General features: G+C 43.2%; 1 protein-coding gene and 1 long non-coding RNA gene across 2 annotated transcripts in view; one reads left to right on the top strand and one right to left on the bottom strand.

Annotated features, from left to right (window-relative positions):
• DDAH1 (dimethylarginine dimethylaminohydrolase 1) overlaps window positions 1–9017 on the top strand; it is a 57583-nt gene extending 48566 nt beyond the window's left edge. Inside the window, exons 5-6 of the mRNA XM_021526786.4 lie at window positions 4127–4270; window positions 4484–9017. Of these exons, the coding sequence (XP_021382461.2) occupies window positions 4127–4270; window positions 4484–4600 (261 nt within the window). The 3' untranslated portion in view covers window positions 4601–9017. The remainder of the gene's footprint in view (window positions 1–4126; window positions 4271–4483) is intronic.
• Window positions 9018–9161: 144 nt separating this feature from the next.
• LOC146766752 (uncharacterized) lies at window positions 9162–12524 on the bottom strand. Its single transcript, XR_014957063.1, has 2 exons — window positions 12068–12524; window positions 9162–11947 (listed from the first exon to the last, which is right to left on the bottom strand). It is a non-coding gene; the product is annotated as an uncharacterized LOC146766752 (long non-coding RNA).
• Window positions 12525–12662: the final 138 nt, after the last annotated feature.

Genomic DNA, 12662 nt, shown 5'->3' with positions numbered 1-12662 from the left:
GTACCTGTCTGAACTCTGTAGCTACCTTGCTACATGTTCAAAAGCAAACTGGCAGACTCCTGGGCCTGGGACAGTGCTGAGCTGGTATCACTCTGTATGACAGCTGATGAGTTGAGGTTCCTGGAAACCATGAACCAAATCTTGGTCACCTCCACTCTCTATCTTGGGATGCAAAAGTGGGTACCATCGCTTCTCACCCGAGACTGGAGACAGCCTACCATGCAGCACTAAAGAAAGAAACTCTTCTGGGTGCTGCAAGAATTTTTAAAAAGCAGATTTGGCAATCAGCAGTATTTTCCAGGTAGCAAGCACTAATTTACCTTTCTCAGCTGTCCCTCCAGATGGCAGTAGGCTGGCCATGTGCCTGTCCTTACTTTTACCTTTGCTGCATAATGGCATAGCCTGACATTGGTCCCAGACAAGTGATCTTTCCTCCAAGGAGAAAAGAAACATGTTGATCATCCAAACTTCCATCCACCCTGGGGCCGTGTGACTGCCTATTGCTCTTATTGCAGTTTTAGTTGCCCTGCACCATAAAAATACTTCATTTTTGTTATTGTAGGTGAAACCTTGAGGTAGTTTAATTTTTTCTCACACTTTTCATTCTCTTGGATCCCAGGCCAAAGGTTGCTTAATCATCAGTGTCAAATGGGCTAAAGTTCAATGTGCTTGGAAAGAAAGAAAAGAGGTGGGATAGAAGAATTATCTTAAATAGTTTGACATGACTAGTTTTCTTTTAAGAATACTTTGACTGGAAGGATTTAAGAAAGGACAGCTGAAAGCTGATGAGGGAATGATCCCATGGGTGTAGGGTTACATACATTCCACTTGAGCTTAGATTTGATTTTTCTTTTAAATGCTGGCAGTCAGGAAAACACTGGCTAATCAATACAAACATCAAACCCTGGAAATCTGGGCTTCTCTGTCAGCATCACACAGGCATTTTTAAGTGTGGTGCTCAATGCCCTGTTGGCAAGAGGAACATTCAGTGTATGTTTGGTTTTGCTTGTGGGGAGTTGGAGATAAAAATGTGCATTGCCACTGGGTTTGGTTGCTGTCAGTCCTGCAGCAATCTGGGTGTGAGTAGGTCCCAGAGTGAGTAAGCAGCAGGGCTCAGACTGGGGCCTTCCTCATGGAGGGGAGAACATTTGTAGCTAGGCTTGGCCTCTTTTAAAAGTGCATGCAGTCATCTTAGTTCTGTCAGAGATAATGGACCCAAAACGCATACACTTTTTTCCTTCATGTATAATGCTGCTTCATAGTTAGGATTATTTAGCTTATCCATTACCTCAGTTGTCTGAGGACACACTGTAAAAAAACTATAGAGAAGGCATTTTAGGCTATGTGGATGACTTCAACATAAGGAAAGCATGACTAAGGGCTGAGAGAATGTGCAGTGAAAATTACTCTCTTCAGGCTGAAGAAAATTCCCAGAAAAACTAGGCACACGGGAAGTGCCTGGCTCTTAACATAGCTGGTTGTACAATGTTTGTGGACAGAAAGCCAGCCTCTATAAATGCATCATATTTTGAGATGTATCTGATAGAAAATACAATCAAAGGACCTTGCTTTTATCTCCTTTTCTCTGCCCTGGAGTCAATCTGGCCAGGCACGTGTACTTAATGACTTCACATAATAGAAATACAGAAAACCACATGAGTCTGCAAAGTGCCCTGATTGTGTCGTATTGGTGCATTTCTGCTGCATCCAGAGCCTCCCTGTGGGGCAGGTTTGGGGTGTTACTGCCTGGGCACTCTCTCAAGTAAGTGGTTTTTGAAATTTTACTGCAAGAGTCAGTAGTTATAACAGCGATAAAAGCTTGCAAATATGATTTTCTTTTTATCTTAAGAGCTGAGGAAGAGAGTAATCTTGTGTTGTCAAACCTCCAGTTAGCAATAAAAGCTTTCTTGTGGTGTTGTTCTGGCTAGCTGAGATCCCAGTCCCACTATCACAGCTGTGTCCTCAAGACTCCTGTGCGGCTTTGTCTCACTTTCTCACTCAGGTTTTCTCATTTGTTTCTGAACTAATTCAGCCACCGTTTACGTGCTTTTTAATATTGAAAACAATCCTTTTAATGTGTCCTTGGCATCATCTCCTAGGCTCCTCAAAGCCGGTCCTTGGGGTACTAGGGCCCTGCCACTTGTCCTTTTTTTCTGCTTGCTGGTGTGGTTCCTACTTCAGCATCTTGCAGAAGCAAATGAACGGGGGGCTTGTCTTTACCCTTCTGCTTAAGAATTCTTTAATAATTTCATATGGAAGCATTTCACAGTGATATTCACAGTATGTTTCTGATGTTCCTACAGAAAACCTGCAATATCAGAATTCTGTTTCCAAAAAGGAGTGGAGAAAGAGCAGCTGTTTGGGAGCTTAGTGAAATCCAGACATAGTGGCTTTTCTTTTACTGATACATGTATTTTAGTGCAGTATTAATAAAGGTTTCCTTAGTCAAGACTTAAAAACATTGTATAGGAAGGAACAGGGAAGCTGCAGATAGAGGCCATGTCTGCTCACTCTGGTTACCAGGTATAAGAGCCACAGTAGGTGCAGGGCATCTGCAACATCAAGGAAAGCAGAATAAAAGTCATCTTGGCAACATAACAGAAACAAAATTTTAAAAAATAAAATCAACTGTAAGCATACAAAAATACAAAATTACATCTGACAAAGTAAAGGTGCAAGGATTCTTACCCAGAAAACCACATTAGCCTTTTATGGAGGTAGATGTGTCCTTGGGAACTTGGGAGAGTTTCATAACATGAGAAGAAACAAGAAATGACAATCTGATAACACTTCCTCAAGAATGCATGGCATTCTTTGTTGTGAGTTTCATGTTCTCCACGGGATGTGGATGACTCAGGCTAGAACATGAAAAATGTAGACTTATAAAGGAATTACTTACCATAGGTGTGGGCAAGCATGAGTTCTTTGTTGCTTCCCAGTATGTTGTGTAGACCGTGTCATAAATCAGCTGCATTTCTTTAATGAATGAGAAGTAGTACAGATGAATGACCTTGGAAGCAATTTAATGACAAACTTAACTGTGCCTAAAATTGAAGTCTGCTTTCTGCTGTGTGATGTAAATCTCTGGGTTCTCCCTGAGAAGGGAATTTAATTGAAAAATGTTGTTAACAAAAGACCAGGTTTTTCTAAAGATAATATTAGTGTATTTTAAGCTGAAAAAAAAAGCCTTTTCTTTCTGTTTGCATCTTTGCATGTATGTGCAATATATGTGGGAACACAGGTGGACAGAGGCAGAAATGGAAACATTTGCAATTTGCTTAAGCTTTCAGTAGAACCAAAGTTTTGGACTTTGAGCCTTGTTCAGTTCTGTGTTGTTCTTGATCTCTGTGAGGCTGAAGCTGATGTAAAGCTGGAATGCTACAACTGGGAGTCAGGCATCTTGTCTTCAGGCTTTTCCCATCCTTACTAAAATGAATCTGATCCAAACCATGGGATTGACCCTGAGGGTCTATCTCCAAAATTCCAGCCAGCCAGGGTCTACATTTGTGTATGAGCCTTATATTTATGACCCAAACCTCTGAAGCCCAGGAGCTCTCCTGTTGCAAGGTGGGTATTGTGCTGTCCCCTTGGGAACGAGGATTAGCACAAACATGCCTGCTTGCTCCCCAGCACAGGTGCTTAGTGAAAGAGTAACTGCCTGCAAAGCAGAACAGAGCTCCTTGAAAAGAATTAAGATTGGGCAGATATCCAAACTGGGAACCATTCCTGTCCTGTTTGGTTTAATTCGTACTCATTACATAAATACTGAACAATGGTTGTCTTTTTGTAATAGGTGCTGAGCACCTATAGTCTCAGTCAGTGTCAGGAGCAGTTCTGCATACTCAGTGTGCAATCCTCAAGGAAAAGACCTCACAGAGTATGCTTACCAAGTGCCCTGCTTAATCTGCTTGCAAGAGCCATTGCACAAAGGTTTTCCATTGCTCCTTACAGTTAGGTTTAGTAGATTCTTCCATAAATGCAGAGATAAAAGGAAATATCTATACTTGCTGCATAGCAAAATGGCCCTTGACTGCCTTGGCAATCACAATTAGCTATTTCTGAAGATTCTGTTCTCCCATTACTTTAATGTGTTTGATCTAAATTGCTGCACCGTGTCTCCTGGCAGACCATGCAGCAGATGAGCGACCACCGCTACGACAAGCTGACAGTGCCTGACGATGCCGCGGCGAACTGCATCTACTTAAACATTCCCAGCAAGGGGCACGTCCTGCTGCACCGGGCCCCCGAGGAGTACCCCGAGAGTGCCAAGGTGAGGCCCTGCAGCTCCCCTGCTGCAGTGGATGATGTGTGACTGCCACAGCCAGCAGGCCACGTGCACTGTGAGCGTTCCTGGTGATCAACAGTGATGGCTGGCTTGGCGCCTGCTGGCTAATCCATGTCTGTTCTGTAAACGCTTAGCAAAAAGGGAAAACAGAGGGGTAACGTGTATTGATTTTTCCCTTACATTTTCTTTCCTGAACAGGTATTCGAAAAGCTGAAGGACCACATGCTGATCCCAATAGCCAACACAGAACTGGAGAAAGTTGATGGGTCACTCACGTGTTGCTCTGTGTTTATTAACAAAGCTTCAGAATTATGAGTTTACAGAGTCCCTCCCTTGTAACTGGCAATAATGTTACACACAAGGTAGATGAATCTGTATCCACACTTTTATTGTTTTTATTGACAATCTACTGTACCACTGTGCTACTAACCCTTGTTTACAGATTTTTTGCTTTGTGAATTTTTATTATGTCCTTGCAGATGGTATTTAAGGTGGATGTAGGGTTTGTTAGAGCACATAACTCTGAAGTAAGTTAGTCCCATGGGCTAGCAGAAGACAATTACAATGGCTAACCCTTAGCTTTAGTGATTTAACATATCTGTGTGAAAATTTCATGAAACCTGGCTAATTCTCAATATTCAAGCATTTCTGTTGTCTTTACACGTTCCCTTCTGTCTTCTTTTCTCTTGCTTCCTCGCTCTACATGTGTTTTTCCTTGCTCAGTCTTCTACTTTCAGTGGTGCAAAGTATTAGGGGGACTGAAGAAAACTCAGTGGGCTCATGAACCAAGTACCTCGTGTGGCAGGGAAGCTTCCCATACACTAGCTGGAACAGTGGGCAGTGGATTGTGCTCACTGTCCTGGCCACATCACAGTGTTGCTGCTGGGCAGAGTTGTGGCTGGAATCCATTTCAGACACCAGGTACCAGCTTTGGAAAAGTGACTGCCTGGGAAACTTGAATGACAGAAGAAGACAGTATTGCAGCCACACAAGTTGTCTCCTGCAAATTCAGGTCCCATTTTCCTGCTAAGACCATGACTTTCAATGTGGTGAGAATGGGAGAGGAATTTTTTAAAAAGGCCAGATACTAGGAAGCCTCTGGACCACAAAAATTAAGTGCAGAGATGCAAAAGAAATCTAAAGTATGGGGGAGTTGAATCCCTTTGTTCACATCTTATTTGTTTCTCCTTTCTGTTTTCTCTTCATTTGGAGGCCACTTACTAGAAAAATTCAAAAGAAAAGGGTGATAGAAGGAGTTGAAGGACAGCTATTCCTGGATTATGCCCATGAATAAGGGAAGCTGTTTTTTCCTGGAAGATTGTCATTTTTTCTTTATCTGCCCTTGGGACAGTTTTCCTTGGAACAATAACTGTCTTATATTTTTTTTTAGTGGCGTGAATATTCACTGTGGTATTCGGTTAAGGCAAATATAATTTTTGTAGTGAATTCCTCAACATGTTTACCCACTGAGTCATAGCTTTTTTTTCACCACTGCAAAGTGAAGCACACACCATTCTATTCACATGCTTCTTGTTAAATCATTTGTAAACTAAGGATGGGAGCAATTCCCAAACAGAGGCAGTAGTGGGAACTCTCCAGGGACTGACAAATAGTCTGAACATGTTATCAGCTTCCTAGACATCTCCTCCACCTTTCCTGACCCACTTGTGGCATGTTGCTGAGGCACAGTGGGAAGTGAGTGAGGGGGCTTGGGCAGTGTGGTCTGCAGGAAAGAACACAGAATTAACCAAGTGCCCACTGGAGTATCCTCTGGAAATGTGTGTGCTGTTTTGTGCATTCATAAGGGAGAAAACAGAAGCACTCATATTCGTAGGTTCTCTCTGGCACATCTCACTCTGCATCTCAGTGGTAATGAGAGGAAAACCTCCTGGCAGCTACCAGAGTACACCTGGTGCTTCGTGTTGGATAACACAAGGTATCATGGGGAAGAGAGCACTGATGAGCAAACATAGTGCATGTGAAAAGAATGTGGCCCAAAGGAAGTTCTTCAGCCAGCCAAACAGCAAGTGGGTTTTTTTTTTTCTATTTATGACTCTCCTGTCCCTAATGTTCCCTCTTTGTCTCTTCCATTCCCATGCACCATCATTTAAACCTGAGCCAGGTGATCAGGCTCTCAGGATGTAAATGTTGCAGTGGGGAATGTTTTTCTGCCTTCCCTTGGTGCTTTTTAAGTATTTGATAAAGTATCACACGTTTCAAAATAAGCTGACATTAAACAGAGATTTTGTGCCAAAAAGTGCCAAAAAGTGGCCCTGCAGTATTGAGCTGTGAGCTCCTAAAGGCAAGCTGTACTCTGTGAAAAACCTGTGCAGCCATGGGAGCTGTCAAAGCTGAACCAGTTCCCCCATCCTGACTTGTCCATGTACCTCCTGGGGCCTGGCCCCCATCCATGTCCTTCAGTCCCTCTTCCCATCTCTTGCTAGGGAGCCAGAGCATCCAGCTACACTTGGAGAGTTAGGCTGTAGGGTTTCAATTTTATTTATTGTTAAATATTTCTGTAGTTTTGGTTTTGGTTTTTTTTCTTCCTCCACCCTCTCTCAACTGTCTCCTTCCTCAGACCCTCATTTATAGTTTGCTCATCAAGGCATGATGAGCACTTTTCTCTTTTAAACCCAAGTGATTTTGCCTTCTGTTGCCTCAGTTCTTACTTGAGTCTTTTTCTTCACTTCTTCTTCTTCACTATTCACTCCACAGTATCCCAAGCCATGATGGACTATCCTAAACTCACTCTCTCCCTGAGTAGGTGCCAGGAGAGAGGAAAACTGAGGGGTCTGCTTTGGGTCTGAGCAACTTCTTTTGAGCTGTAAGGATGACAGTCAGCAGGAGCTGTAGATCCAGAGAATAACAAGGGTGAGTCCTTTTTTTAAGATTTCTCCAGGAAAAAAAGAACCATTTCTGGTGACACTGGTGTTACCCTGTGTCCTTAAAAGCCGTAGAATGTGTGAAAATGAATTCCCCTGGTTCCCTAGGGGAGGAAGAAGAGAAGTTGGGATTTCAGAGCTGAAAAACAGCTGTGTAGACAGAGAGGTTGGTTTTTCATCTCTTGCCATTTAGATTTCCTTGGCTTCAGGGCTGCATTTTGGTATACAGAAAGCAAGGGAGTATCTGAAGGATCTGAATTCCTTCAGTTGTTGTATTCAAACTATCTAACTTCAGGCACAAAATTGAGGTGCTCTAAAATCACACCTGCTTTCTCGCTCTTGGTCTCAGTAGCAATCACAGCCTCTTAACATAGATGCTCTAAATTACATCTTAGTCTGATACCAAAAGTTATCTAAGCTGGTTAGTGGGATTGCCCTCACCTCACAGCTTCTATTAATCTTTGTTTTAGCATTAGAAAGAAAAATATTATGAACACTTCAGTTTATGTATTTACAGTATGGTACTAAGAACTAAAATCATGCCAAATGCTTCTTGTTCTTGCTGTTTTCTGTTTATTTTTCTGTTGCCCAAACAAAGAATTCAGTTGTGAGGACATTTCTGCAGTGACACATGTGCATCTCATGCATGTCCTGTACATTTTGTCACCAGAACACTTCTCAGATGCCTGATATAAATCATCATTCCTGATTAATATAAAGAATAAAATAAAATCCCAAACCAAAAAAGGAGATGAGACACTGAACACTGATAGTTGCCCACATGAAACTCTTGATAACAACTGTCAGGCTGTATGACAGCAGACCAGTATAGAAGTTCTTGTGGTAATAGCTCAGCAATGGGGCTTGAATTACTCATCAAAGGATTTTTCCTTTCAGCAATCAGTTTAGCTCAGTTGAAATGAAAGAGCCAGAATGTGCATTATAGATCTTTTGTGGATGTTATCTTTGCTAAGAGTTTAGGGAGATCTGTGATATGTGGGTTTCTTTCTTCAACAGAATGTGAATACAGTGTCTCTCTCTGTAATGAAAATGTGAATGCATACTGTACGTTACGAGATAAACTTGAATTTTTCCATTTTTGTATTTTTTTGTTTACCATGCTGATAATACTCAGTTTTAAATAGATGCTACATGTGTGAAGCTATGCTCTTGATTTTTTTTTTGGTGATTTCCATTTGATAGGAATAGAGCTCATTAGGCACCACTATGTCCAGTTTTGAAAACAAAAAGCCAGTATACAGAATGCTGTTTGTTCACAGCAAACTGGAAGATATGGGGGAAAAAAGCATTTTATTTTGTTCAGCTTCATATATGTTTTATCAATGTAGTCAGAGCCAAATTAATAGAAAACATCAACATCCACATGGAACCATTTGAGGAAAATAATTTACTATTTAAGATTGTCTATTTTTGCTTTTATCAATAAGGAAGCTGAAAAGATAAGTCTGCTTAAACAATGGTATTTGTTAAGTGATTGTGAACAAAGTATCAGTGGACCTCATGCATTTTCAGAGAAGTTTTAACTGGACGTGTGATGTAAATTGTATGGATTTGTATGTGAATCGTGTTAGTCACTGTTTTACATTGTATTGTCATGCAGTGCACAAATGTGACTACTGAGCACAGAAGCATTACATTCATTAAACTTAATCTTGTTGCAGTATATAATTCCCCACTTTTTGTGCCAAAAACATCAATACATTCCATAATCAGTTCCAATAGAGCCTTGCACTTCGATTTAGTTGGGTTTTTTTTTTGTGACTCTTGGAGTTTCAATACTATATATCACCATCACCATCACGAAGGAATAAAGTGTCAGTTGTACCATACCCTGTGTAGTTCATTCTTCTTCTTTTGGAACTGAAAGTATATGTATTTAATTTAATACTGTTTCATGCTGTCTTTTTTATTTCCAAGCTTATTAAATTCCTAGAAGTAAAGCCAATTATAGACACTAGCACTAAAACCCTTAATTCTGTTAGGGGAAATGTTGACTCTTTAAAAACAAATTATATTTTTAGACTGTACATTTAAGAGTAACATGTAGAGGGGAGGTACTGCCTGTGAGTGGTCATGATGAATTTTATTGCTGTCCAAGGTAACAAAACAGATGTTGGCACAGTACAGTATGTTTCTCTGTAGTGCCTCCATTTACAGGAACTTACAAAAGGTGAAACTGTGAAGGATAGTGGCATTCCCATTATGGTTAAATTATTCACACAGCTCTGGTGTCTTTTCTCCCCCACAATCTCAGGAGAGGTGACTGCACTCCAGACATTGCTTTGAGGTAACCTGACAGATAATTCCATGTCTTTTATCTGAATCCTTCCTGTTGTGGGCCACAGACTGCTCGCGGGGCTGCTCTCTGCTTGCCCCCTCAGGCTCTAATGCCAGCAGGTGACAATGTTGGGGACCAGGAGCTGGGGAGAGCCTGCAGTCACTCTGGGCTCCATGGGCAGGTGTGCAAGGGCTCATGAGCCATCAGTGCCATCTCCTGGCAGTCCAGGAGTCAGCAGTTCAAGGCCTCAGTAGTGTTCTTTCAACTTTTTAAGAACACCAAGATTAGTTAACAGAGTAGGAATTCCTTAATAAAGTGTAGCAAAATAATTACATTACTTTCAAACTGAATTTTGCTAGTATAATACGACTTTAAACAAACCATAATCTATTATTCTCCTTGCCAGAGAAATAGGGACAAAGGATCTAAATACAGCCTTTATACTGATTTTACAGCATGGGTCAAAAATATTGTTTTTATACTAATATGTTTAAATCAGTGTTATGCCCAGTGTGCATACATTTAGTGTGATGCAATTAATATTTTAAACTATTTCATTTACATGTGTACCCATGTCTGCAGGAGAGAGTTGGCACAAATTTACTTGAATTTATTTCTTAATGGCAATGATTAAAAATTAGAAAATATAGACAAGCCACAACACTTGCCACATTAAGAAGTTTCTTATAGAATATCAAACCTGAGAAAAGCAAAATCATAGTAATTTAACAAGGGCTGTTCTTTGCAAAACTTAGCTGTAGGATATTACTTCAAGTAGAGACTTCTACATTTGAGTGTACAGAGTTAGTCCCCACTCTAAGTACATGCTGCTTAAAAACCATCAGTCACTGTCTCCTGCACCATGAAGCCCAGACATTCTGATGCTCTCAACAACCTCACCCCCAAAAATGAATGACCTGTATTTATTGCTGTGATTCAGTAGCTGCAACATGCCATTGGTTGCTGCAGGTATCTTTGTGTTTGGGAAGGGCCCTCAATCTGTAACTAAACCAAACTCCTTCCCTTCTCTCTGGCAGCTTTCCTCGTCCTCCTCCCTAAGGAATTGAGCTGTAGACTCCCACAGCTCTCACAGGGGCTGGGCTGTCCTGCCAGCTCTAGCAGGGGCTTTCCTGAGAACCCAGACCAGACCCTTGAGCAAGGATCAGGAAGAGAAGGGGATGGGAGCACATGAAACTTCCAGGGAGAGGCCCCTGCTCAGCAGTAAGGACATGCTGCCTGCAGGGACCTGGATCAGTGAGGGCAGAAGGGGAAGAAAACCTGGAGCCAGTCACAGCTCTGAAAAGCTGACTGACCTCTTAGGAACTGTGACAGTGTTACAACATTTTATTCACCTTCACAGGGAGTTCTGTAAAAACCTCTGGGTTGTAAACAGTTTTCAAAATTTATTTTGGAAATTTAGTCTAGAAATTTATACTAGATGGACATTACATATGTACACGCTCATACAACAATGCAATGTCCAAAATCCTTCCAGATGCCTTGAAGGAAGTGATCCCTGACTCACTCTACATTGAGCCTCACTTCTGAATATCAAGTGGCTGTTACTCTCCTGAAGTAAGTTTGTGCAGAGAATGGCCTTCTTCCTGCTGCCTGGACCATTAAATCCTGGTAGGGTGTTTTGGCATTAAGTCTGCTTAAACATATTCTGTTCTTGTATTCACTAACCACATGCTCTCTTCCTGACTGCTGAAGTTAAAGCATTCCAGTTTGTCTCCTACACGGCTCAGGAATCAGCAGCCTAACCCTCCAGACATCACATGGCTTTGAACTGCACCTCTTGCTGAGCAAGGTTATTAACAAATACTCTCAATCCAGAATGCATGATAGATGTTTTTATCAGCAGTGTTGCATGGAGCCAGCAAAGTCCACAATGTAATTCACCTTGAAGAGGAAGAGCTGAAAGGCATGTGATTTAATAAACAAGGGAGGGAGTGAGGGGCTGGGAAGGTTTGCCTGGCTCTGTCTCAGAAGTGCCACAATCAGTTCTCTTGGAAGCATCAGAGAAGCTGAAATCATTCCCTGTATTTTGGGTGCATAGCACAGATTAGGAGGATCAATGTAGTCATTTGAACTTGGAAAAAAATGGTCAGTCCTGGAGCTCTCTGAGCAGGAAAATGGGAGATAAATAGGTTACTTTGCAGAGATACACAGCTTTGAGAAACTCAAATGCACTACAGCAAAGAAAGGCTTCTTGGGGTGGGAATACCATGCAGGAGGCTGTGGGCTGTGAGCAGCTGTGTCCCCAAAGGAGCAGCAGTCGGGGCTGCTGGCGAGGGGGCCTGAGAGAGCTTTCACTGGCCGAGGTGACCTTCACGGCTGGCTGGCAACCTCTGGGGATTGGCCCCGATTTTAACACCCAGCTCTGCAGAAATCAGCCCCGGCATCAGGTGCCTAGTCCTTTATTTTTCAACTGTTCTGGGCAGGTTCTTCGTGTTTATTTTAAAGCTGGGACTGCTAGCACTGCAAAATAGATATAGTTACAATTAATATTTCAAGTACTATAAGTGCATTAACAAAGCATGTCAGTCAAAGACTTTGCAAAACTGTAAAACTACCACAGAACTGGCAGGTTGTCCTTACTGACAGCAAACCGCAGCGTTGATCGCTTCTACTTCTGTTCATGTTTATCTGCTGAATGGAAACTTTTAGGAGTGAATAACTAGCCCGAGTTCCACCGGTGTCAGCGGCGAGAACACCGACTGCTGCCGTTCCAGCGCTGCCGTTCCTGCGGAGCGGCGCCGTGTCCCGGCGGGGCAGCGGCTCCCTCTGCTGCTGCCTTGGAGCACGACCCGGTGCAGCGGAGCGGCTTCTGAACACCGCCAGTCCCCGAAACCTGCGGGCAACCGGCCCCGCCCGGTACGGCCCGGTGCCGCCAGCCGCCGGCACGACGAGCCGGCACCCGCACGAGCCGCGGGCCCCGACACCTCTCCGCACGCTCAAGACCCTTTAGCGGAGGGGTCGTCACATGTCCCGGGGAGCCCGAGCCGGAGCCGGCGGCGCGGCACTCCCGCACCGGGGCACCGAGCCCGGCCCGCGCGGCCGCAGGACCGGGAGCCGCCCGCGGGCGGAGCGCCGATCCTCAGCACCCATTGGCGGGCGGGCGGGGGCGGAGCGCCGATCCTCAGCGCCCATTGGCGGGGGGTCGGGGGCGGAGCGCCGCTCCTCAGCGCCCATT

The sequence above is a fragment of the Lonchura striata genome, chromosome 8 (genome assembly GCF_050655825.1).
Source record: "Lonchura striata isolate lonStrDom1 chromosome 8, ASM5065582v1, whole genome shotgun sequence".
Taxonomy (NCBI): domain Eukaryota; kingdom Metazoa; phylum Chordata; class Aves; order Passeriformes; family Estrildidae; genus Lonchura; species Lonchura striata.
This window is presented reverse-complemented; position numbering and strand designations above follow the sequence as displayed.